Genomic DNA, 27,865 nt, shown 5'->3' with positions numbered 1-27,865 from the left:
GGGGACATGGATGATTATGGTGGCAATGGCATGGGGCTGATGGCGCTGGATGGGGCATATGGATGATTATGGTGGCAATGGCATGGGGCTGATGGCGCTGGCTGGGGGACATGGATGATTGCCATGGCAGAGCTGTAGCTTCGGGGGCAATTTTGGGTACCTGGAGTTGGAAAAAATGAACCGACTCCACCTAAATTTAAATTGGAATAAAAAAAAAGTTTAAATGTCCCAATTCACAAAAAGTTATAATTAATTACTTCTCTACTGTAAGAATAAATGCCAATGCATGCAGTGCGTCACGTTACCGCAAAACGAACACGTTAAGTGACCGTGAAGAAGCATGCTTTTCATATGCTTCACTATATGGCACGCAACGCACAGTTAAGGAGCGGCAATACTTATACTTTCCATTGTGTTGTGTTCCGCTGTTACAGGGAACGCAACGCCCATGGTTAACCTAGCCTTTCACTGATAACTGATTAAGTAAATATGTTTTTTGCAGGACTAGAGACACTTGTATAAGTGAAGGGAATGGATAGTCAATAGTTCAAGACAGAAGCTGTAAACCATTTGAAAAACTGCTGTCATTCAGCTAAGGCCTCATGCACACGGCCGTGTTCCGCGGCCGAGAGCGGTCCGTGGTAACCCGGCCGGGATTCCTTCGGACAGCAGGAGCGCACGGCGTCATTGGTTGCTATGGCGCCGCTGCTGTACAGTGATACACTGGTATGATCTATACAAGTGTATCACTGTACAGCAGCAGCGCCATGAGGCGCACGGAGTCATAGCAACCAATGACGCCGTGCGCTCCTGCTGTCCGAAGGAATCCCGGCCGGGTTACCACGGACCGCTCTCGGCCGTGTGCATGAGGCCTAAGGCTATAAAAACGTGTAAATTCAGATTGTTAGCTTAGGCCCCATTCGCACGTCTGCAATTTTGTTCCGCATTTTGCGGAATGGAATTGCGGACCCATTCATTTCTATGGGGCAGCACGATTCGCTGCCCGGATACGGAATTGCGGACCTGGGTCCGCAATTCCGTTCCCGAAAACAAATAGAACATGTCCTATTCTTGTCCGCAATTGCAGACAAGAATAGGCATATTCTATTAGTGCTGGCAATGTGCGGTCCGCAAAACGCACATTGCCGCTGTCAGTGTTTTGCGGATCCGCAAAACACGTTACGAACGTTTGAATGGAGCCTTATACTTTAAACATGACTATGGGATTCTACTAGGGAAATCAAGTTTTAAAATAAATGCCCCTTCCCCATCTTCAGCAGATCAGCACACGAAGGAGAAGGCAACATCTGATGTTTATGCCTGCTGCTACTATCCAGCCACAGTTTTGCTTAAACTGTTCAATACAGTAGACTGTTGGCTTCCTAGCCAGTAGTTCTGTGGTAATGACATGTATGTTGCCTTTCTTTCCTTCCAGGAATGTATAAAATACATTTGCATATTAAATACAGAGTCGTCGGAAGTATCAAAAACTTAGGAGTCAGAGTCTGAGCATTTATCTACCGACTCCACAGCCCTAGGCTGATGGCGCTGGCTGGGGGACATCGATGATGATGGGCATGTAATTTGTATACATACAGAAGAAATTATATCACAATATATCGTTACATTGCAAATGCTTCAAAATTATATCAGATAGATTTTAGGCCATATCGCCCATCCCTACTTGATTCATTCAAATAGGTCGCAATACTGTATAATGCATTGCTAGCAGCTGCTGCTTCCCTGGTAATTAACTATTTGTGAGGGCTCGGAAAAACAATGCAGTCTGGGACTGATCTTTAACCCCTTAAGTACCAGGCCTCAACGTTCCAGTAACTTTCATTTTCTGTTTATACAGCCATATGAGGGCTTTTTTGTGGGATAAGTTATGTTTGGTTTTTTTGTTTGTTTTTTAAAAGGGCACCATTTAATTTACCTGGTCTGTTATTGGAAAAAAAACAGGAAAATAAATTCTTTGTGGAAGAAAAAAAAAATTCTGCCAAGGTTTTTGACATCACGGCGTTCACTGTGTGCAAAAAATGACACGATGTTCTTATTCTGCGGCTCAAATACAGCGATACCAAACTTGTAGAGGTATTTTTTGATTTAGTACTTGAAAAAAAAAAAAAAACCTCTAAAAAAAAAAAAAAGTCTAAATTTACTTTGCATTGCCATTTTCTGACAGCCATAACTCATGTTTATTTTTATTTTTGTTAATATATTTTTTTATATGTAAAATAGGGAAAGGGGAGGCATTTAAACATCTTTTTAAGTTATTAAATAACTATTATCCCCCCTTAGGCCTCTTTCACATGGGTGAGTTTTCCGCATGGGTGCAATGCGTGAGTTGAACGCATTGCACCCGCACTGAATCCAGACCCATTCATTTATATGGGGCTGTGCACATGAGCGGTGATTTTCACGCATCACTTGTGCGTTGCGTGAAAATCGCAGCATGTGCTATTTTGTGCGTTTTTCACGCAACGCAGGCCCCATAGAAGTGAATGGGGCTGCGTGAAAATCGCAAGCAAGTGTGTATGCGGTGCGATTTTCACGCACGGTTGCTAGGAGACGATCGGGATGGGGACCCGATCTTTATTATTTTCCCTTATAACATGGTTATAAGGGGAAATAATAGCATTCTGAATACAGAATGCATAGTACAATAGGGCTGGAGGGGTTAAAAAAAATATATATTACTCACCTTAAGCCACTTGTTTGCGGCATCTCTTCTGTCTTGTTCTTTGAGGAATAGGACCTTTGATGATGTCACTGCGCTCATCACATGGTCTTTTACCATGGCGATGGATCATGTGACTGACCATGTGATGAGAGTAGTGACGTCAAAGGTCCTATTCCTCACAGAAAAAAAAAAAAAAGACAGAAGAGAAGCCGGCTGCGCGAACAAGTAGATTAAGGAGAGTTAAATTATTATTTATTTATTTTTTAACCCCTCCAGCCCTATTGCACTATGCATTCTGTATTCAGAATGCCATTTTTCCTTATAACCATGTTATAAGAGAAAATACAATCTACACAACCTTGAACTTCTGTGAAGAAGTTCGGGTCTGGGTACCACATTCAGTTTATCACACGCGTGCAAAACGCATTGCACCAGCACAATAAAAACTGAACGGAACGCAATCGCAGTCAAAACTGACTGCAACTGCGTACCTACTCGCGCGGGTTTGCCGCAACGCATCCGGACACTCTCGTGTGAAAGAGACCTTAGGAGTATAGAACCTGGGATCTTTTTATCCCTTGTCATATTCACCCTAAGATCTATTAGGGTGAATAGGATTTTACACTGTCTCTGCTGTGCTTTGTGCACACAGCAGCGGGGAGCTTACCATTGCAGGCCTGGAAGACTTCACAAGCGTCCAGGCTGCCATGGTAACCCATTGGAGTCCTGCAATTTCACTACGGGGACTTCGATCGGAAGGCGGAGAGAGCGGCATCCCTCTGCCTTGCCTCACAGGAGTCGTGATCAGTGTTGATCCACCTGAGGGGGTTAAACGACGGGGTTTGGCGGGATCGCCGTTCCTAGTCATTGGGGCCGGGTGCCTGCTGTATGACACATTCGGCACCCGCCACGTATGGAGTGGGCTCACTGCAGCCTGCTCCATTCAATACCTCTACCACCATGACATAGCGGTATGTTAGGGAGGTTGAAGGGGTTAAAGGAGTTGTCTATGGTATAATTTTCTTTAACCTATCCTCCGCATGGCCACTGCAAAGGAGAGGACGTGCAGGAAGAGGAAGCAGCATGTGCCACAACCTCTTCACACAACTTATCGGAGAGGAACCCTGCCATCAGATATTGATGACCTCCGAGGATAGATCGTAGATATTAAGCCACTGCATAATTCCTTTAATCCACAAGTATTTGTATGAAAGGATTTATATGAACTAAAAAAATAAAAAAACACATGAATGTAAAATTACTCACATCTACTCCAAATATTGTCATAAATCTTTATTGTTTTCGGATGTTTTATTTCCCATTCATAAGTTGCATGGCATCTTTCCATAATAGTTTGGGTAAATTTAGCGAAGTTAGGAAACATAGGCCCTTTCAAGTCTAACATATCAATCTGTACACAATTCCATTCACATACTATACAATGTAATGCAGGCCAAGAGGAGCCTGCACACCAAAGGAAGCATAGGAAAAATGAGATACTAGACACGTTAGTATCACATTCTTACTAGTCGGTATTACATATGTAGGCGCCATTAAATCCAGTGACAATACATACCGAGCCAAACACGGCCATTTGTATGTTATTGTGCTAGAAAATCCAGAAACCTGACCAAGATGAAATCCGTTCATACTTCTTCCAATATAATCTATCATAAGCCTTATTTAAAGGGAGTCTGTCACCACATTTGAGCCTATTAGACAGATCCAATAGCGTTATATGTGCCACCCAGAAGTTTAAACCGGTACCTTTGTTGCATATACCGCAGTCTTGTTTCAGCCAAAAATGAACTTTGTAGGTTCTGTAAATGCGCCCTCTCAAGTGCCCAGGGCGGCGTCTCAATCTTCCAAGCCCAAGACCGGACCCTCCCCAAAGGCTCATAACCTTGCCCTCCGTGTGCCTCTGCCCGCCCGTTTACGCTCCTCCTCTCTCCCTCGGCGCAGTGGAAAAGGAGAGAGGAGCGTAAACGGGCGGGCAGAGGCACACGGAGGGCAAGGTTATGAGCCGTTGGGGAGGGTCCGGTCTTGGGCTCGGAAGATTGAGACGCCGCCCTGGGCACTTGAGAGGGCGCATTTACAGAACCTACAAAGTTCATTTTTGGCTGAAACAAGACTGCGGTATATGCAACAAAGGTACCGTTTTAAACTTCTGGGTGGCACATATAACGCTATTGGATCTGTCTAATAGGCTCAAATGTGGTGACAGACTCCCTTTAAAGATAACATTGGGAAAACCATCAGTGCAACAGACTAATAAGATGATGATGTACTTTTTTTTTCTTTTGGTGTGCAAGTCAAATGCATGGTAAAAGCACTTTGTATAGTAAAAAATATTTATATAGCTCTTAAAAACCCAAAAGCAACATATGGTTAGGCATTTATTTGCGGGAAAAATAAAAAATAAAATAATTCGCTTTTTGTGGAAAAAAAGTATGGCTAAATGCAGAGGGTAATTCTGTAGGTAGGGCTCTTCGAGCATTTCACCAATGAAGTTACTGTACAGTGGCATTTATTCATTCCGCACAACAGTTTAAAACAATTGCAAAGAAAAGCATTGAAACTGATGAAGGGTGTATAAAACTCATGGTAAAAACATGAGAAGCGTCGCTCACCACCTGGATTGCTGTCTGCAACACCACAGCCAAAATAATACATGAAGGCGTCCAGTGGAGAGATTGAGCATCCCATCTGAACCAACTCTAAAGTGTGGATTTGGCTCAAACAAGTAACCATGATAAATTACAAGGAAAAAAATAAAAATACAAAAAAAAAAAACCTTAAAAATGATAAACACAACTCAAAAAGGTGTAAATTACCATCTTTATGGACAAAGGATATTTTTCTGTTCGGGTGCTCCAGAACATCCAGTAATGTCGACATCTACTGAAAGAATATAAATACTTTAAAACAGAAAAACTTTATTGGAGCCAAGGGAGAGCGTCGTCTCAATGGGAGGACTTCACTCAAATCGAAAACATCAAAACTAGAACAATCCGCAGCAAGTGGAATGGAAAAGACGTCCTATCTGATCAGATCTGAAAATCAAGCACAAAATGACATTACTTCAATTATTTCATTCAGAATAAATAACATGGAATTTCTAAAATGCCTAAAGCTACGACCAAGTCCCAAAGGGGCAATTCCATTCTTTTAACGGCATGAAGTGAACCCCGGTGCTCAACTATGTAACTGCATGTACCCACCCCCCTACCTATAGATTACTGGAAATAACCTATGATCGGAGAATATAATAATCATGATGTATACTACTGCCATGGAGCCAATAGATGAGTTGTTTGGCAGTATGGACGCTAGCGATACTACCAAACAAAAGGATTCTGTCTCTGCTCTGGGCAATGCCAGTAGGTAGCCATGTGATGTAGGTTGCTTTACATTGATATTATAAAATGCTCATTAAAGCACATCTGTCACAGCAGATTTGCGCCTATGAAACTGGCTGACCTGTTACACGTGCGCTTGGCAGCTGAAGGCATCTGTGTTGGACCCATGTTCATATGTGCCCCCATTGCTGTTTTAATATATGCAATATTGATGGCCTATCCTGAGGATAGGTCATTAATATAAAAAACACAGACAACCCCTTTAAAAACAGCAGAAAAAAATAAGCGGATTATCCTAGTGATAAAGATAGCCGGATGTTTCATGTTTGTAATCGCAATAGAGCGCTTTCAATATTGTGATCTTAAAGGGAGTCTCAGCACAAAATGCTCCTAAACCAGGCATAATTCCTTGCAGTGCTGGCACAGCTGCGTGTAATACTACCTGTCACTTAGCGATCCATTGCTTAAATAATGAAGAAAAACGTCATTTTAATCCATATGTAAATGAGCAATTAGGTGCACCAAAGAGAAGCCCGAGCCACTCTGTGAAACCTTGCTCGCCTCTCCCTCTACTTAAGGGCCATGTTCTGCCATAGCCGTCCTGCCTGGAGAAATAAGAGTGCACAGAACAGCTTGTGCCCACCCTCGGTGCACTTGTCTGCTCATTTACATATGGAGTAAAAAGTAATTGTTCTCCAGAATGAACCACAGAACACCGAAAGTAAGGTATCATTACATTCAGCTGAGTTAGGCGTACGTCATAGTGCTTGGTTTATCAGTGAATTCCCCAGTGACAGACACCCTTTAAAAGGGTTATTCTTTTCACCTCTTGCTGGGATACGCCATCACTTTATGATCAATGTGGGTCTGACCTCTAGGACCACCACCAATCCTAAAAATGAAATATTGTGATCCCTTCATTCTCAGGATCAGTGAGGGTTCTAGAGGTCAGACCCCCACCAACACTGAAGAGACGGTATATCCAAGCAATAGATGGGAGAGAGCCATCAACATAACCCTCTGACCCTGCAAACCCCTTCCACCATGCATGGCCCAACTTGAGGGCCGGACATAAAGCAGTTCAGCACAGCTAGAGAAGAGGGAAGCCTAGTTTTAGTCTGCCAAACGTTTAGAGAGGCAAGTCACTAAGCAGTGATCACAATTGAGCAATTTTTCACTTAACCCAAATCACCACACCTGAAATTCCACAACCATTAGAATACAATGAGACACTTACATCATCAATATCTTCATCATCATCTCCAATGTCATCAAATTGGATTTCATCGTCATCACCAGGGCCAAATGTGTCGGTTTCATTAATTTTAGCTAAAAAAATAAAATAAAAAATAACTTAGAATTGCATTCCAATATCTAAGAGGACTGCATGAGACATGTTGCAGCTCTTTACCATGCTCTGGAAGTTCACCGTACGCCTTCAGACTTCTGGCTTCATCTGCATTATACTTTAGGATAACATCTGCTTTGTTGTCCTGGAGAAAGAAAACTGCTTAAAGTGGTATTCTGGTAGGTAAATGTTTACCCCATCCACAGGATAGGGGATAACTATCCGATTGGTGGGGGTCCTACCACTGAGAGCCCCACAGATTACGAGAACAGGGGCCCTGAACAACCCCCCCCCCCCCCCCCTGCAATGACGAACTGCCAGTCGCACATGTGCGCAGCCGCTCCATTAATTTCTATTGGAGTTCCAGAGATAGCGAGTGCTGTACTCAGTCATCTCCAGAACTCCCATAGAAATGAAAGGAAGGGCTCACGCATGTGCAACCGGCCGCTCCAGCAGGGGCTACGGGGCTCCCGTTCTCATGATTGGTGGGAGTCCCTGTGATAGGACCCCCACCATCCTGTGTATCGGGGATAACTTGTACCAACTGGATTACCACTTTAATACTTACTACTGAACATTATTATAATCTAATATGAAGATGCTAAAGCATCATTTAACCCCTTCCTACCAAAGCAGATTTTCACTTTCACCTTTCCTGTCTTCCAAGAGCCAAAACCTTTTTATTTTTGTGCTGACCATAGCTGTATGAGGGCTTGTTTTTCTGTGGGATGAGTTGCACTTTACTGACAATATTAAATGCTCCATACAATTATTACAAAACTGTAAAAAAAAAAAAAAAAAAAAAACCTGAACTGCCATGTTCTGTGGGTGGCTCACTCTCTGCATAAAAAAAATTGCATTGCGTTACCATATTCGGACACCTATAACTTACTTTTCTGTCAATGGAGCTTATGATGACTTTTTTTGCAGACTGAGCTATAGTTAATCAGTAAATTTTTTAGAAACACGACTTTTTGATCACTATTACTCCATTCTTCGGGGACATAAGGTGGCAAAACAGCAATTGTGGGTTTGTGAATTCTCCCCCCACCCCCCTTTACGCCGTTCACCATGCAGGATAAATCAGCTATATGTTTAAGGGAACATGCAACATTAAACGGGGTTGAATTGGCTGATCTGGGCTCAAAGGGAGCAGTTTTTTGTATTCCAAAATGAGAGGAAATAAAATACGTACTTGATAGTCTCGTAAGCCGACCAATATAATGTCTGACGTGTTTATCCACACCTAATGGAGGGGGGGGGGAAAAAAAATTCACATGAAAAGTAATTGTAACAGAATATTAAAGGAGTGCCGTTTCATAAGCTGACACCGCTTTGAAAACGTATAGATCAGTTACATGCATTCTCTAAGACCTAAAAAACATTTGGCTCAGATTTAACTCGATATGTGCCCTCACCTACATAATTGAAGTTGTGACCGATTAGGATTCTTTCGCCGTGTGTGAAATCGCCTTAAGGGTACGGCAACCGATGCACATTACGCTTGTTTTTTCAGCAGGGAACATACAAAGTGCCGTACAGTACCAGCACAGTAAACCAGACTTTCTATATCTCCTGTTCACAGCGCAGCTTATAAAATCTGCAGCACATCGCTTGTGCAGCTCTGCAGCTGGTTTAGTGCTGGTTTTCTCCACAGACTTCAACAGGCCGTTAGAATACACAGAAAACAAATAATTTGGGTTCTAATGCATTTCCACAGCAGAGCAGGACTAAAAACTGCACAAAAGGCATGATAAATAGCACAGATTTATGTGCATTTCTTTTTATTGTGCCTCTCAATCAGTTGTCATGCAGATTTGCTGCATACAATCTGCACCATGCATATGCCCTTAGGCCATGTTCACATGGTGGAGATTTATTGCCAGACACCATGGCAGAAGTCTGATAAAGGTTTAGCACCATTCAATGGGATTAAACCCGAGTCCTCAAACTGCAGCAGGTTCTTCCGCAGAATACGCAGCAGATTTTGACAATGTTAAAATCCGCTATGTGAACATTGCGTTAGGATCCTGTCAAGCAGGGTGCACATTTGCTGCATTTTATCCTTTGGACTACAGAGTGAACACAACTGTGGAATTGTGCAGCGTGTCAGCATGTGTATGAGATTTCTTTAACTGAACCTTTCACTGAAATTGGTGTCTGATTTTCTGCAGATTATATAACAGGGGGAGCAGAGCAGATTGATGTATAATTTTTTGAAAAAAAGATTCAGTAAAACTTATTTCATTCATTTAAAACCCTGCTCATTCTGGGCTTTGAAGTAAAGGAAGTGGTACTATCAGTGACTGACAGCCTGCCCTCTAAGGGTCCATTCACACATCCGTGTGTGTTTTGCGGATCCACAAAACACAGACACCGGCAATGTGCGTTCCACATTTTGCGGACCGCACATTGCCGGCACTATAATAGAATATGCCTAATCTTGTCCGCAATTGCAGACAAGAATAGGACATATTCTATTTTTTTCGGAAACGGAAATGCGGACCCGGAAGTGCGAGTCTGCATTTCCGGATCTGGGCTGCCCCATGAAAATGAAATGGGTCCGCAATTTCGTTACACAAAATGCGAAACAGAATTGCAGACGTGTGAATTGACCCCAAGACTGTGTATACAGAGATAGCTGTCTATCACTGATAGGATGTTTCCTTGACTTCAAAGTTCAGAATGATAAGGAATTTAAATGAATTAAATACAGGTTATACTGAATCTTTTCCCATAAAACATACTAATCTGCTCAGCTTCTAATACGCTATAAAATGCTGCTGGCAGAAAACATTGCATTTTCATGGTGACAGGTTCCCTTAAAAAGGAATCTGTCACCACAAACCTCCTCCAAGTGAAGTGATAAATGCATCATGGTCTCCCAATTTAAATATTTTTTCCCAATCCAAGGTTGGTGCCTGTATTGAAAAAAAATAAAGACTTTGATTCTGTGATATGCATATTAGTGGTTCAGAGCAACAAAGGCATGATCATTGAGAGATGACTGCCGTAGTGACTGTACATGAGAAAGAACACAAGGCCAGGCAAGATACTGCCTGAAAATAAAAAAAGGGAGGGGGGGGGGGGGGGGGGGTCAAGCTACTGATACTGCCTGGACCTGTCTCTCAAAGGCTGAGGAAGGGGATGAAGGGTGCTGGCAGCTGTGAGACATCACCAAACATGTAATTTGCATGTCACAAACTCTAAAGCTGGCCATACATTTGAGATAATTGGCCGCATTGAGCCCGATCAGTCTTCCATAGGATCGTTGCTATGAACCATCCCACAAACCAAGCAGTCAGTTATTAATAAAAACAGTCTCACTGGTGCTTGATCGCAATGGCAAGTTATCGACTTATGCCATCAACATGCAGTTTCGGCCGATAAATGGCCTAAATTTTCCAGCACGGCAGATTACATTTTCGGCAGACAAGTCTGCAGTCGGTGATCCCGTATGCTAATTTACGCTAGTTTTTCAAACGACAGTCGGCCTTGAATTTAGATTTAGATTTCCCTGCGATGCAGGCACGAATGTGGATGGGAAATCAGGAGACCATGAAGCATCTAATATGTCAATCGGATTACTACTGAGGTATGTGTGATATTCCTTCAAAAGCTCATTCAATAATCTGGGACTGTAAAATTCTCGGGATTTGCCACTTGGTGGCAAATCTGCAGCCTATACGTCCTGTGGATGTATCCTTATGGTAATGAAATCATTTTGCAGAGTAAGGCCTACCTTTTTTCGCAGTTTTCCTCTAATGTGACATAACCTCTTAACACCATCAAAGCACATAGCTTCCAGTCTGCCATTGCCCAACATCTTTATCACCTGCGCATACTCTGTGGGAACAAGCACAGATAATACATGCTTAATGAGCAAAATGGGATACAAGCATCAAAGTGAGACCCAAAAGTAACCCTGCATTAAGGAAAGTGATCAAAAGTTTGTCTGAAGAAATCCAGAGACATTATGTAATTGGACCTTGACATTAAGAAAATGGACTAGAAACTACTGTAGACAGATCGTAAAACATTCTCAATCATTTGCAGACAAACCTTTTTCTACATGAATAAACTTTACGATAACATTGTATTTTAGGGTACTTTCTAGGGATCAACCGATAGATTTTTTAGGGCCGAGCCCGATACCAATAATTTATACCGATATTCTGGGAATTTTCATTTTTGAAAAAAATAAAAATTTCCTACACAAATCTGCTGAAAATTAATATATGTTTATTGTTAACGTGTAGTTTTTTTTTGTAAATCTTTCTTTTTGATCTATACTTAATATTTGTGTTTTTTTTGTTTGTTTTTTTACTAACTTTTAGCCCCCTTAGGGACTAGAACCCTTTTCCTATTCACCCTGATAGATCTCCATCAGGGTGAATAGGACTTCACACAGTCCCTGTTGCTCTGTGCTTTGTGCACACAGCAGCATGGAGCTTACCATGGCAGCCAGGGCTTCAATAGCGTCCTGGCTGCCATGGTAACCGATCAGAGCCCCAGGATTACACTGCTGGGGCTCTGATCGGAGGAGCAGGGGAGAGGGGATCCTGTGGCCACTGCCACCAATGTTTTTAATACTGGGGTGGGGGCGCACTGCGCCACCAATGATTAATACTGGGGGGCTTGGGTGGGTGCACTGCGCCACCAATGAAGAGAAATCTCTCATTCATTCGTATACAGGAGGCGGGAGCTGGCTGCAGAATCGCATAGCCGGCTCCCGACCTCTATGAGCGGTAGCTGCGATCCGCGGCACCTGAGGGGTTAACTACCGCAGATCGCAGCTATTGCTCATAGAGGTCGGGAGCAGGCTATGTGATTCTGCAGCCAGCTCCCACCTCCTGTATATGAATGAAAGAGATTTCTCTTCATTGGTGGCACAGTGGCCATAACCCCTCCCCTTCTCTTGTCCTCCTTCCTCTCATTGGCGGCAGCAGCACAGGAGGAGGGAGACACTGCTTCCTTCTCCCCTGTGCTGCTGAGGGAACACGGAGAGCGCAGACAGCAGCGCGATCCGTGTTCCCAATACGTTATCGGAATATCGGCAAAATAGATGCCGATAACGGTCAAAATACAGAATATCGGCAAAACCGATAATCGGTCGATCCCTAGTACTTTCACACTTGCGGCAGAGGATTCCGGCAGGCAGTTCCTGCAATCCGGACGCAAACTGATAGCATTTGTCAGACGGATCCGGATGCAGATCAGTCTGACAAATGCATTGAAATACCGAATCAGTCTCTCTGGTATTATATATTTTTCTTGCATTTTTAAAAAGTCTGCGCATACGCAGATCGGTAAGCCAGATCCGTTTTGCCGGAACACTTAATGCTGGATCTGGCACTAATACACTTCAATGTAAATGAATGCCGAATACGGCATTCCGGCAAGTGTTCAGTATTTTTGGCCGGAGAGAAAACTGCAGCATGCTGCGGTATTTTCTCCGTCCAAAAAACATAAGAGGGACTGAACTGATGCATCCTGAACGGAATGCTCTCCATTCAGAATGCATTAGGATAAAACTGATCCGTTTTTTTCCCGGTATTGAGCCCCTGTGACGGAACTCCATACCGGAAAACAAAAACGCTAGTGTGAAAGTTCCCTTACACCAGCCCACAAAAGCTATTCATATCCTCTACAGAAAGTTACATTTAGAAAACATGCAGAAATTTCTGCAATTGAATATCCCTATGTCTGAATGGGACTGTCTGCATGCAGCATGTGCAGATGAACCCGGCAGTCATAGAAATTTCTGTAACAATGTGATAATACACCTATGAAGGGATACCCAAGCAGATCTCACCTTGCCCATCCTCTTTGAATACCAGCTCTCGCTTTTCAGACTCATTTTCATTCTTACCACGTCTTCTATTTTTACCTCCCTTACCTAAAAGGAAAAAAAAAATAAAAAATGTTTAGGCAATGTCAGTTCTTGCAGGTATGTAGATGGTCTAAAATTACAAACTTGTGCACAGAATTGACCACACAACGCAAGATCTGGACAAAACAGTCACGCAGATGAAATAGTTGAGATAACAAGGTTTTTCTCCAAGTTACAGGGGGGGAAAAAATTATTTCAAACCTTATGGTTATGAATATAGACATCAGATAAGTGAGGTATAGCAAAAGAAAAATGAAACTTACACATATACCTATTACTGCTCTTGCCCTATTGTTTACATGCAGGTGCAGAGCTGTGGGGCGTGTAACAACTGACATTCTTATGAATATTTTGGGGTATTCAGCTAAGACTGCCCCCACCTTTGTTCTCGTAGCTGACACAGATGGCTCTTCTCCTGCTCTTTCCTGTAGTCACTGACCTCACACAGACACTTCTGGTTGCTCTCCTGGACATTTACATCTTGCTGCTTCTTCCATTTATACAGGCAGAGTATTTCACCTGTTCCAGTCCAGTAAACCATTCCCCACCTGTCAGTTTTCACTGCGACTGGAATTCCTCTTCTGCTCATTGGGTTATAAAAGCTTATGCTAAGCCATTCTGCCTCCAGTAACGTGCAGGGGGCATGAATTTGCACCAAGATCCATCTGCTTTTCAGACCTCAGTGCCTTGAACTGGACATGTCTAACAGCTCTCAGCTAAGGATGGATCCAGCATGTGTGTGCCTGCAGACAAGACAGCTAAGCCTGCAGACACCAGTAGTGATGACCCATGCAGAGGGGGCGTGGCTTGTCCCTCCAGCAAGCACAGCCCACAGATCAGGCTTCGGTGGCGTTCAATGTACAGGGCAGGACTGTTCCCTCCTGCAGCCCTAGGCCGCTGCACGGAACGTCATCAGAGCAGGTAAAGAAGCTGATGTCACAGGTCATATGACACTCAGTAAAATATGAGAATGGGGCCACTACAAAAGGTAAATCAACTGAAAATTACTAATGTTTAGATGGAAACTTACAAAGAATAAAAGAATAACTTTGCCAACCACTTTAAAAATTAAAAACAAAAACTCCACACCTTAGGCTACTTTCACACTGCCGTTTCTGGGTCCGCCTGCGAGATCCGTTTCAAGACTCTCACAAGCGTCCCAAAACGGATCAGTTTAGCCCCCAATGCATTCTGAATGGATAAGGATCAGTTCAAAATGCATCAGTTTGGCTCCGTCTCCATTCCGCTCTGGAGGTGGACAGCGTTTTGGTGTCTGCCTGGCGATGCGGAGCCAAACAGATCCGTCCTGGCTTACAATGTAAGTCAATGGGGACGGACCAGTTTACATTGACACAATATGGTTGAATTGTAAACAGATCCGTCCCCCATTGACTTTCAATGTAAGCCAGGACGGATCCGTTTGACTTAGACTTTTTTTTGACAGAGTAATGCAGACGTATCCGTTCTGAACGGATACCAGCGTTTGCCTTATAGGTGCGGATCAGTCTGTGCAGATACCAGACGGATCCGCACCTAAACGCAGGTGTGAAAGTAGCCTTAGCTGGTAAGGAAAAGTTGATCCATTATTTACCTTTTAAAAGGTGTTTTGCGGTCCTTTTATATAGATGGCCTATCAGGATAGGCCATCAATATCTTATCAGTGGGGGCCTGACAATCCACACCCCCACCAATTTGGCTACTTTCACACTGGCGTTTTGGTTTCCGCTTGTGAGATCCGTCATGGGCTCTCACAATCGGTCCAAAAACACATGCATCAGTTTGCCTCAATTCCGCTCTGGAGGCGGACACCAAAACGCTGCTTGCAGCGTTTTGGTGTCCGCCTGACGATGCGGAGACAAACGGATCCGTCCTGACACACAATGCAAGTCAATGGGGACGGATCAGTTTTCACTGACACAATGTAAAACGGATCCGCCCCCCCCCCCTCCCATTGACTTTCAATGGTGTTCAAGACTGATCCGTTTTGGCAATGTTAAAGATAATACAAACTGATCCGTTCTGAACGGATGCAGACGTTTGTATTATCAGTGCGGATCCGTCTGTGCAGATCCATGACGGATCCGCACCAAACGTGAGTGTGAAGCCTTAGCGGTTCTGCAGTAGCACTGGCACTACAGCCCTGTACAGAGCTTGTTACGGCAGCGCTCTGCCCACTGAAGGGAAAACCTGTTTAAAAATCTGTACAGATCCCTAAGGCAGTGATCACATCTGACCTAAGGCAGTGATCACATCTGACCTAAGGCAGTGATCACATCTGACCTAAGGCAGTGATCACATCTGACCTAAGGCAGTGATCACATCTGACCTAAGGCAGTGATCACATCTGACCTAAGGCAGTGATCACATCTGACCTAAGGCAGTGATCACATCTGACCTAAGGCAGTGATCACATCTGACCTAAGGCAGTGATCACATCTGACCTAAGGCAGTGATCACATCTGACCTAAGGCAGTGATCACATCTGACCTAAGGCAGTGATCACATCTGACCTAAGGCAGTGATCACATCTGACCTAAGGCAGTGATCACATCTGACCTAAGGCAGTGATCACATCTGACCTAAGGCAGTGATCACATCTGACCTAAGGCAGTGATCACATCTGACCTAAGGCAGTGATCACATCTGACCTAAGGCAGTGATCACATCTGACCTAAGGCAGTGATCACATCTGACCTAAGGCAGTGATCACATCTGACCTAAGGCAGTGATCACATCTGACCTAAGGCAGTGATCACATCTGACCTAAGGCAGTGATCACATCTGACCTAAGGCAGTGATCACATCTGACCTAAGGCAGTGATCACATCTGACCTAAGGCAGTGATCACATCTGACCTAAGGCAGTGATCACATCTGACCTAAGGCAGTGATCACATCTGACCTAAGGCAGTGATCACATCTGACCTAAGGCAGTGATCACATCTGACCTAAGGCAGTGATCACATCTGACCTAAGGCAGTGATCACATCTGACCTAAGGCAGTGATCACATCTGACTAAATGCCCTGCTGCATCAGTTGCACAAAGGACGCCATCTGCATCTCACTGACCGTCTGTCAGTTGCGTCAAGATCCCCGCTTTGATAACAAAAATCATTCTGATGTGAAGACCTAAAGATTCATGCCTACTGCACAGTTTTATAATGTGCTAGTGGTCACAGCAAAAAAAAAAAAATAAGGCAAATTGGACAGATATTCACACGAAACAAAACAAAAAAATGGGCCGGAAAAAATGTTGGTACCTTCTCAAAATTGGGGGTAAACAATTTTGTTTCATGTGATGCATGTTCAAACTCACCTGAGGCAAGTAACAGGTGTGGGCAATCTAAAAAAAATCACACCTTAGTTAGCTCAATCTTTGCCATGGGTGTTCCACACGTCCGCAAAATGGTTTCGCGTCCATTCCGCAATTTTGCGGACCAATTCATTTTCAATGGGGCCGGAATGTGCAGTCCGCATCCGCAAAAAAGAACATGTCCTATTTTTGTCCGCAATCGTGGACAAGAAAATACATTTTCTATGATGGTGCTGGCGATGTGCGGTCTGCAAAATGCAGATCGCACATTGCCGTTGCCCGTGTTTTGTGGATCCGCAAAACACATACGGACGTGTGAATGGACCCTAAGCATGGAGAACGGAAAGAGGAGAAGAGAACTATCAGAGGACTTGAGAACCAAAATTGTGGAAAAATATTAACCTCAAGGTTACAAGTCCATCTCCAGAGATCTTGATGTACCTTTGTCCACAGTGCGCCACATTATCAAGAAGTTTACAACTCATGGCACTGTAGCTAATCTCCCCCAGATGTGGACGGAAAAGAAAAATTGATGAAAGGTTGTAGCGCAGGATAGTCCAGATGGTGGATAAGCAGCCCCATTCAAGTTCCAAAGAAATTCAAGCTGTCCTGCAGGCTCAGGGTGCATCAGTGTCAGCACAAACTATCCATCGACATTTGAATGAAATAAAACTATGGCAGGAGACCCAGGAGGACCCCACTGCTGACACAGACAAAGCTAGACTGCAGTTTTCCAAAATGTACATGAGTAAGCCAAAATCCTTCTGGGTAAACGTTCCGGCCTGCGTTCCACACACAGTCATATCATAGTGCATGTAGGCATGCACTATGTCTTGATGTCCGGAAGAAGACCAGAATGGATGTGCCACACTTCACTCACTGCTTAACGGAAGCTGTCGTCAACATTCGGACTATAAGACGCACTGCCAATTTCCCTCACTTTGAGGGCTCACGCACCCGACAGTTGTTTTGCAGTCCGTTTTTCACTGATCCGTTGTTCCGTATACGATTTTTTTTTTTCCCTCTCTGATTTAAGTCCTCTTCCGTTCCTGCACAAAACATATCCGTATGGTTTCCGTATTTGATCAGTTTTTCACGGATCGTATAGAGCAGGGGTCCTCAAACTTTTTAAACAGGGGGCCAGTTCACTGTCCCTCAGACCGTTGGAGGGCCGGACTATAGTTTAAAGGGGTATTCCCATCTTGGACAATGGGGGCATATAGTTAGGTGCGGGTCCCACCGCTGGGACCCGCACCTATATAGAGAACGGAGCCCCGAAAGTGAATGGGAGCATATCGCGCATGCACTGCCCATGCTCCCATTCATTTCCTCCTTCACTTTCGGGGCTCCGTTCTCTATATAGGTGCGGGTCCCAGCGGTGGGACCCGCACCTATAGGACAATGGGTGCATATCCTAGCGATATGCCCCCATTGTAAAGGGGTTTTCCCATCTTGGACAATGGGGGCATATCGCTAGGATATGCACCCATTGTCCAAGATGGGAAAACCCCTTTAACTATGAACAAATTTCTATGCACACTGCACATATCTTATTCTGAAGTGAAAAAACATATTTTCCTACCCCTGAACGTCTCCTTCTTTCTTCTTCGGACTTCCTGTGACGCAGCTGCACATGAGGTTCACAGGTCTGGAATGAGGTGCACCTGCGCGGCAAGACGAATAGAACCAGTGGCGGATCCAGAGCTCCCCAATACTATACTGCAGAAACAGATAATACCACTGATATTAGTGCCACACAGAGCCCCCATATAAAATACCCCTTCTTTGTGGCCTCAATAAATGTCCCCATAGTGCCCCCCAATAATGTGCCAGTAAGAGGTGCCCCCCCCCCAAATCATGTGCTAGTGAAAAGTGCCTCTCCCCACCACTCATGTACCAGTAATTAGTGCTACTCTCCTCCCCCCCATCATGTGCCAGTCTCCTCTTCTGCTGCCACCCCCTCATGTGCCAGTAATAAGTGCCAATTCCCCCCCCCATCATGTGCCAGTCTCCTCTGCTGCCACCCCCTCGTGCCAGTAATAAGTGCCAATTCTCCCCCCATCATGTGCCAGTCTCCTCTCTGCTGCCATCCCCCCCATTTGCCAGTAATAAGTGCCAATTGCTGCCCCCCCCCATGTGCCAGTAATAAGTGCCAATTGCTGCCCCCCCCCATGTGCCAGTAATAGGTGCCAATTGCTGCCCCCCCCATGTGCCAGTAATAGGTGCCAATTGCTGCCCCCCCCCATGTGCCAGTAATAGGTGCCAATTGCTGCCCCCCCCATGTGCCAGTAATAGGTGCCAATTGCTGCCCCCCCCCCATGTGCCAGTAATAGGTGCCAATTGCTGCCCCCCCCCCATGTGCCAGTAATAGGTGCCAATTGCTGCCCCCCCCCATGTGCCAGTAATAGGTGCCAATTGCTGCCCCCCCCCATGTGCCAGTAATAGGTGCCAATTGCTGCCCCCCCCCCATGTGCCAGTAATAGGTGCCAATTGCTGCCCCCCCCCCCCATGTGCCAGTAATAAGTGTGGCAGAAAAATTGGCCAATTTAATAAAATAAAATAAAAAAACACTCATACTTACCATCTGCGATGCGATGCAGGCCTCTTCTGGCCTGTGTCCCGCTCTGTACTGCTCAAGCAAGCGCGATGACGTCATCGCGCCGCCTGCACTGGCCTCTGATAGGCTGCCGGCACAAGGCCCGCAGCCTATCAGAGGAAGGGAAAGGGACACGCCTCTCCCTCCCCTGCCACAGCACAGTGATCTGTATCGCTGTCCTGAGGACAGCGATGCAGATCATTATGGAGATGAGCGCAATGGAAGCGCAGCGCTCATCTCCTGCTGTGCCCTGCCAAAATTGCTGAAACGGCCAAAACACCCGGCGGGCCGGATCAGTGTCCTCGGAGGGCCGCATGTGGCCCGCGGGCCGTAGTTTGAGGACCCCTGGTATAGAGTAACTTATTAATCAAACACATGAGCAATATGGGCTGGGCATAGCATTTCTACAGTATGGATCCGCAAAATACGGATGTGTTCCCTGTGCGTTCTATATTTTTTGCGGACCCATTGACTTGAATGGGGCCTCGGACCGTGATTTGCGGACAATAGGACATGCACTACTTTTTTCCGTTACACCCATGCGTACAAACGGAATGCACACTAACTTCTGTATTTTCTACAGCCCCATTAAAATGAATGGTTCCACATACGGTCCGCAAAAAAAAAAAAAAGGAACAGAAGCGGAAAGAAAATACTTTCGTGTGCATGAGCCCTTAGGGGAAAAAAGGTGTGTCTTATGGTCTGAAAGATACGGTTTCTCAGAGTGTCTAGTCTACTGCTATCACTGGTCGGGACCCATCTCAAGCAACTTCAAGTCCAGGTCAGTGTGCCATTAACCCTTTCACTCCGAGGTTTTTATTTTAATTTAATTTTTGCGTTTTTTTCGTTTTGCGCTCCCTGCCTTCCCAGAGCCATAACTTTTTTATTTGTCTGTTCACAGGCATATGAGGGCTTGATTTCTGCGGGACAAGTTGTATTTTCCAACGCCACCATTTAAGGCTACTTTCACACTTGCGTTCGGGGCTCCGCTTGTGAGTTCCGTTTGAAGGCTCTCACAAGCGGCCCCGAACGGATCCGTCCAGCCCTAATGCATTCTGAGTGGATGCGGATCCGCTCAGAATGCATCAGTTTGGCACCGTTTGTCCTCCGCTCAGCAGGCGGACCCCTGAACGCAGCATTGACTTACAATGTAAGTCAATGGGGACGGATCCGTTTGAAGATGACACAATATGGCTCAATTTTCAAACGGATCCGTCCCCCATTGACTTTCAATGTAAAGTCAAAATGGATCCGTTTGCATTATCATGAACAAAATTTTTTTTATTCTTTTTTTTGTTCATGGTAATGCAAACGGATCCGTTCTGAACGGATCTAAGCGTTTGCATTATAGGTGCGGATCGGTCTGTGCAGATACCAGACGGATCCGCACCTAACGCAGGTGTGAAAGTAGCCTAATATTGCACATGATGTATTCAACAAGAAAACAAAGTGTATATGTATATAAATGCAGTTGTGAGCAACCGCCAGATATGAGGTGGCCGGGACAGGAGCTCCTACGTATGCGTGCCTATACATACTCATATTGTCCTGGCCACCATAGAAGCCGGCGCCTTTTCCTACAATGTATAAGCATGACCACATCTGCTGGATGACAGGGTGGTCGTTACCCCTGGATATGAGCAGTGTATAATGTGATGGAAAAAAATGAATGAAGCCAGCAAAGGAGGCAATATGGACTAGGCGTGGGCGATATACAGGTGAAACTCGAAAAATTAGAATATCGTGCAAAAGTCCATTTATTTCAGTAATGCAAATTAAAAAGAGAGTTGCATTAATGCAGCTTAAAATTAGAATTTTGTGAAATGGTTGAATATTCTAGGATCAAAGTGTCACACTCTAGTCAGCTAATTAATTCATACCCCCTGAGCAAAGGGTACCTCAAAATTGTGACTTTGGGGTTTCATAAGCTGTAAGCCATAATCATCCAAATTATAATAAATAAAGGCTTGAAATATCTCGCTTTGCATGTAATGAGTCTCATATGTTAGTTTCACCTTTTAGGTTGCATTACTGAATTAAATGAACTTTGCACGATATTCTAATTTTTCAAGTTTCACCTGTAGATGATATGCGATATAAACTATATAAATTTGGCCAACGATAGAGATTTCGTTTAAATTGCCATATTGCGGCAGAACATGGCATGCGCCGCTCTCAGCACGCACCATGTTCTCCTGAGCCGGCACAGTGGAGAAGGAGGGAGCCCCTCCCCACTGTGTGCGGCTGCCGCTGACCACTGCACCACTAATGAGAACAGAGAGGAGGAGGAGGGGAGGGGCTGTGGCCACTGCGCCACCAATGAGAACAGAGAGGAGGAGACTGTGGCCACCAATGAATATAGTTAATATGCCTGAAAACAAACATAGCCTGCATGTGCCAGCCATATCGGGTCTCTATGACTACATGCTGTGATCCACCGCAATTAACCCCTCAGGTCCTGAGGGGTTAATTGCGGCGGATCACGGCACTCAGTAATAGAGGACAGGTATGGGATATGGCCGGCACATGCATGCTACGTTTGTATTCAGGCATATTAACTATATTCATTGGTGGTGCAATGGCCACAGTTCCTCCCTTCTACTCCCCCTCTTCTAAGTATTATATTAATTGCGCCCCCCCCCCCCCCCTTCCACACGATTAAATCATTGGTGATGCAGTGGCAGCTTCTGATTCCAGCCCCAGCAGTGTAATCGCGGGGCTCCGATCGGTTACCATGGCAGCCAGGACCCTACTGAAGCTCTGCTGCCATGGTCAGCTCCCTGCTGCTGTGTGCACTATGCACAGGGCAGCAGGGAGAGTGTGAGGTTCTATTTACCCTAATAGAGCTCTATTAGGGTAAATAGGACAAGGGTTCTAGCCCCTAAGGAGGCCAATAGTTCTTAAATAAAATAAAAAATAAAAAGTTTAACCTTCCCCCGAAATATAGAATATATCGCACATGCTTAAAATTATATTGCCCACCCCGGACAATCACAACACATTAGTAACTGCCTTGTATTAACTTTGTCTATATGATAAATGCCATTTGCTGAAATGACACAACCTTTAACTGAATTATACATATACATTTAATTTTATTGCTGAATAAACAAGACTCATTTTTATGGGGAAGTGCTGGAACCAAGCCCCTTTATTCCCCTGCATTGATTCTATATATTGCTGATGTGGATCACCAGGTCCAGCTCTGCAAACTCCTCTTGGCATGCAGCCTATGCGCTATAAAGTGGTTGAGACTTCTCAAAGGGGTTGTGCATCCACTTGTGCAACCCGCTGAACAGGCAATTATAATTGCGAAAGAACCGTTCCTAATAATTGCCTGCTTTACATGCAATCATCTAGTCCTGGGGTCGGCAACCTCCAATACTCCAGCTGTAGTGAAACTACAACTCCCAGCATGCATACTTGCTCTGTTCTTCTCAGACCTCCCATATAAATGAATGAAGCATGCTGGGAATTGTAGTTTCAAAACAGCTGGAGTGCCAAAGGCTACTGATCCCTGATCTAGTCTGCTAAACAAGGACTACTGCAATCTCTCGTCCCCATACAGAACCAATTCTAGGCAGCAGATCCCAGTTGTGTAAATGGGGTCTACTGCCCAGAAATTATGAAACAGGATGCCGCATCAACAACGAACGGGCATTTGCTGTTGATTGGCTGCATTTTTACTTCAGCCGATCGAAAAATAAAAAATAATGCGTGCGTGTTATTTCTTAACCCCTTAAGTACCAAGATCATTTTTGGTTTTACTTTTTTTTTTCTCCTCCCCACGGTCCAATAGCCATAACTTTTTTAATCTCCCGTTCATATAGCTTAGGGCGTTTCATTTTGTAATGGAAAAAATTTAAAATGTAAAATGTTTGCAGACTTTGCTTACGCCCCGAGTCTCAGTGACATAAACTATATATATATATCCCAAATTTCAAGATTCGTCCAAAAAAGCCAATCCTACATTTGTTTCTAAGGCTACTTTCACACTAGCGTTCAGAGTGGATCCGTCTGGGGTCTGCCCAGACAGATCCGCTCATATAAATGCAGACTTTGGATCCGTTCAGAATGGATCCGTCTGCATTATATTGAAGAAAAAATTCTAAGTCTGAAAGTAGCTTCAGACGGATCCGTCCAGACTTTACATTGAAAGTCAATGGGGGACGGATCCGTTTGAAAATTGAGCCATACTGTGTCAAATTCAAACGGATCCGTCCCCATTGACTTACATTGTAAGTCTGGTCGGATCCGTTTGCCTCCGCACGGCCAGGCGGACACCCGAACGCTGCAAGCAGCGTTCAGGTGTCCGCTTGCGGAGCGGAGGCTGAACGCTGCCAGACTGATGCATTCTCAGCGGATCCGCATCCACTCAGAATGCATTAGGGCAATACGGATGCGTTCGGGGCCGCTTGTGAGTCCCTTCAAACGGAGCTCACAAGCGGAGCCCCGAACGCTAGTGTGAAAGTAGCCTTACAGATACCAAAAGGTGTCTCTTAGCAACTGAGAGCACTTTCTTTTTACGTCTGCATCTGGGCAAGTGCTCAGAAGCTGTAGCATATCAAAATCATTCTTTGGAGCCCATCGACTGACAATAGCCTTGTGCAAAAAGCCAACATATATGAGGCTGACAAAATGTGCAACCAGTTTCATTCCTTTCAATTCTCGTTGAGGAATATTCAGCTGTTTAGTGAAGGACAATTTTAAGTGCATATATTGCCTTTGCCATCGGCCTTGCTTGATGCAGAGCCCCTGGGATCCTGAAACTGAAGTCATTTTTAGACCAAACCTCCTAGGTACAGGAGTGAGAGTAGTAATAAAAGTGATCAATGTGTGCAACCCCTAAATATTATCCAATCTTCTTGAAATTTAGCATATATATCTTTTACATCACTGAGACTCGGGGAGTAAACAAAGTCATATGAAAAATGAAACACCCTAATATAGCTATACGAGAGGTTATTATATTTTTAAAGGGCGCAATTTACTTTATCATGTCTGTTACTGGAAAACAAAAAAAAAGGGAAAATAATTCTATGTGGGGTTAAATTGGAAAAAAATAAAATTCTGCCAAGGTTTTTGGGGGTTTGACACTGCGACATTCGTGCGCGCTAAAAATGACCTGATGTCATTCTGCAGCTCAATCCAAATAGGGCGATACCAAAATTCTTTGCATCACCCTTTTCTGACAGCCATAAAGTTTTTTTAAATATTTCAGTTAACATAGCTGTATGATGGCTTATATTTTCTCAGGACGGACTATAGTTTTTATTGGTACCATTTTTGTCGTATGTACGACTTTTTATTTTTGAAAGATTTAATTTTCAACAGGGACACCTAATGAGGTTAATTTTCAATTTTTCCCCCCAGGTTTTATACTAAAAGGGTATCTCAGCAGACTTGTACTCCTGAAATTGGCTGACGTGTAACATGTGCGTTTGGCAGCCGAAGGCATCTGCGCCGGTCCCATGCTCACACGTGCCCGCACTACCAAGAAAAACTATATTTGTTATTAAAAAAATTTTTTTAAAGGGGGAGGTGACAAAAAAAATGGCAAATTGTGTGATCTAAATTTTTTGGGCATTCTTTTTTGGTAACCGATAGGAGTCCTGCGATTTCACTGCGGCTGCTTCGATCGGAAGGCAGACGGAGCCGCATCCTTCTGCCTTACCTTACAGCAATCTGTGTTGATTACAGCATCTGAAGGGTTAAACAGGGTCTGGCGGGATCGCCGTTTCCCGACATTGCGGCTAGGTGCCCGCTGCATGATACAGCCGACACCTGCCACGTATGTAGCGGGTTCACCGCAGCAGCCCGCTCCATACATTCCCTCAACCACTGACGTATGGGTCCATCACGGTAGCTGAAGGGGTTACTTTCAGTAAGTCTCCTGCTCTGTGCCAAGTTTTTAGAAATGTTGGAAAACCCCTTTAAGAATTATGTACATATTTAACTGATTTTTCATCTACACATCTTAAGGGGAACCCATCCCCTAAACTACAGTAAGCGGTGTATAGTGTTAATGACACCGAGTCTAATTATATAGTTTGTATCTTCACACTCCCACAACATACTGTCGTTTAGGGGGGGTTCCAGAGCTGACCGGTCTGTCAATATAAACTTAGAGAAACACTACACAACGTATGATACACGCTCTGTATAAGGCCTCGTGCACACCACCGCATGCATTTGGCAGTCTGTAAAACAGACATCATCCAGGTTCCATTCCAGCGGCAAAATCTGAATTTATTACCAGTGGGTTCTGTTGTGGCTTCACTGTGAAAGGGAGATCTGCAGGAAAAAAAATGGTTGTGCTACAGACTTAAAGGGGTTGGCCCATCTGGGACATTGATGGTTTATCACTAGGGAATGCCATCAGTGTCAGATAGGAGGGGGTCCCAATCTCCAGAACAGGGCCCTCGAAGTTCCATTCATCACTATAATCCCACCTGAGCAAGCACCGCGGCCACCTCTCTATTCACTGCCATTGCCCAGCAGAAGTCCTGCTCTCTGTTCACATCTGACATTGATGGTAGATCCTAGTGATCGGCCAGCAGCGTCCATAGCACAGCTTGTGGACAAGGTTTCTGGAGAAGACATCCATTGCTTTGAAACCGTGTTGGATCTGTTCAATTGTGCTGCAAATCTAGAAGGGAAATCCAGCGCGGAGCCGCTGTGTGTGAACATTACCCTGGAATGGATGGCTCCCATTTCAGCACACTCAAGCTCTCCAGGCATTGCATTTAACACTGTACTTCCTGGCAGAATCAGGACTCCTTTCTAAAAGGACATCTCTTTGACCAGACAACCCCTTTAAGTGCCAGCTGTCTATAAACCATATGGGCCTCTCGCCCAGAGAAAACCCCACGTCACGTGGCGCACACAGGCTGCTCCCTCAGTCACTTCTACTGCCCTTGGAACTACCCGGGTCACCAACACCGCCCTCCTCCGGGCAGCCAGAAGTCCCTCAGAGCCCGCTTCCCTGGGCCTCACCTTTATTTTTAGGCATGGTGTAGTGTACCGGCTTGTTGTGTTCCTGTAGATGAAAAGTTCAGGGCTTGGAATGATCGTTCGGCACACGGATAATAGACGAGGACTCCGCTTTCCGGTGCTCGGGCGGTAACGTTGGCTAAAGACGGCTTTCTTCTCGGTCTCCCGCGTGCGTAAAGAGCCGGCGTGCACAGCCGTAAAAAAGAGCGTCCTCACGTCGGAAGCACCGATGAAGCAACGTCATGAGCGTCACGCCGCTTCCAGCCAATAAGATTTGCGCTCGTGATTTTTTTTTTAAAGAAAACTTTATTTGTACAATTATTTTTATACACAATAACAACTGAAAGTGTAACAAACCTGGAGGTGTGTTCTTGAGTAGATGGAGTGAACGGTCTCAGCCTTATGTCTCAATACAAGAAATCAGGCTTCTAGCTAGAGATATGTCTAATACTTATTATGCTGGGTCCAGTAGTCTCAAGAGAATACACATTTCTGCAAATGCTGGGGCATATGTATAGTACAGTATCAGGCCTCATGCACTCAACCGTATTTTCGGCCCACATCCAGTCTGCGTTGTTTTCGGATCAGATGCAGACCCATTCATTAATGTAAAAGATGAGGACAAACACACCATGTACTGTCCACATCTCTATGTGTTGAGCAGAACCGTGGATGTTCGAGTTCTAACTCAGGGCCGTCTTTAATATTGATTGGACCCTTTATAAGAATTTACTTGGGCCCCCTGGATCCCGCCTTCCTACACCCTAAAAAAAAGCTAAAATCTTATACACACCTGTGTCCTTTCACTGGCGCTCACTAGCTGCTGGTACGGCGAGGGATGGTGCAACGCAGACACGCACACCGCGTCCTGGCACAGGCAGGCGTGATGACATCATCACGTCTGCCTGCGCTGGGATTTCACTACCAAATAGACCTAAAGCCTGTAGCTTATAATGTTATATTACCTAAAGCCTGTAGCATATAATGTTATATTACATCAGTGACATCACCGCTCTCCACATATAAGTGATATTTTACATCAGTGACATCACCGCTGTCCACATATAAGTGATATATGACATCAGTGACATCACCGCTGTCCACATATAAGTGATATATGACATCAGTGACATCACCACTGTCCACATACAGGGAGTGCAGAATTATTAGGCAAGTTGTATTTTTGAGGATTAATTTTATTATTGAACAACAACCATGTTCTCAATGAACCCAAAAAACTCATTAATATCAAAGCTGAATATTTTTGGAAGTAGTTTTTAGTTTGTTTTTAGTTTTAGCTATTTTAGGGGGATATCTGTGTGTGCAGGTGACTATTACTGTGCATAATTATTAAGCAACTTAACAAAAAACAAATATATACCCATTTCAATTATTTATTTTTACCAGTGAAACCAATATAACATCTCAACATTCACAAATATACATTTCTGACATTCAAAAACAAAACAAAAACAAATCAGTGACCAATATAGCCACCTTTCTTTGCAAGGACACTCAAAAGCCTGCCATCCATAGATTCTGTCAGTGTTTTGATCTGTTCACCATCAACATTGCGTGCAGCAGCAACCACAGCCTCCCAGACACTGTTCAGAGAGGTGTACTGTTTTCCCTCCTTGTAAATCTCACATTTGATGATGGACCACAGGTTCTCAATGGGGT

General features: G+C 44.5%; 1 protein-coding gene across 1 annotated transcript; it reads right to left on the bottom strand.

Annotated features, from left to right (window-relative positions):
- Window positions 1-4,979: 4,979 nt before the first annotated feature.
- Window positions 4,980-26,410, bottom strand: EIF1AX (eukaryotic translation initiation factor 1A X-linked). The gene is made up of 7 exons (XM_040423666.1): window positions 26,189-26,410; window positions 13,206-13,289; window positions 11,133-11,236; window positions 8,586-8,636; window positions 7,454-7,535; window positions 7,280-7,371; window positions 4,980-5,736 (listed from the first exon to the last, which is right to left on the bottom strand). The coding sequence occupies exons 1-7, from the start codon at window positions 26,202-26,204 to the stop codon at window positions 5,731-5,733; spliced, it is 435 nt and encodes a 144-aa protein (XP_040279600.1). The 5' UTR covers window positions 26,205-26,410; the 3' UTR covers window positions 4,980-5,730.
- Window positions 26,411-27,865: the final 1,455 nt, after the last annotated feature.

The sequence above is a fragment of the Bufo bufo genome, chromosome 3 (assembly GCF_905171765.1).
Source record: "Bufo bufo chromosome 3, aBufBuf1.1, whole genome shotgun sequence".
Taxonomy (NCBI): Eukaryota; Metazoa; Chordata; class Amphibia; order Anura; family Bufonidae; genus Bufo; species Bufo bufo.
The sequence above is the reverse complement of the archived record's forward strand: the minus strand, read 5'-3'. Positions and strand labels throughout refer to the sequence as shown.

Bases quoted from the DNA above. Each gene is read 5' to 3' on its own strand.
- EIF1AX (XM_040423666.1), bottom strand. The intron at 7,536-8,585 runs GTACGTATTTTA...TTCTTTCTCCAG, and splicing joins TCGGCTTACGAGACTATCAA to GACAACAAAGCAGATGTTAT. The intron at 7,372-7,453 runs GTAAAGAGCTGC...TTATTTTTTTAG, and splicing joins CGGTGAACTTCCAGAGCATG to CTAAAATTAATGAAACCGAC.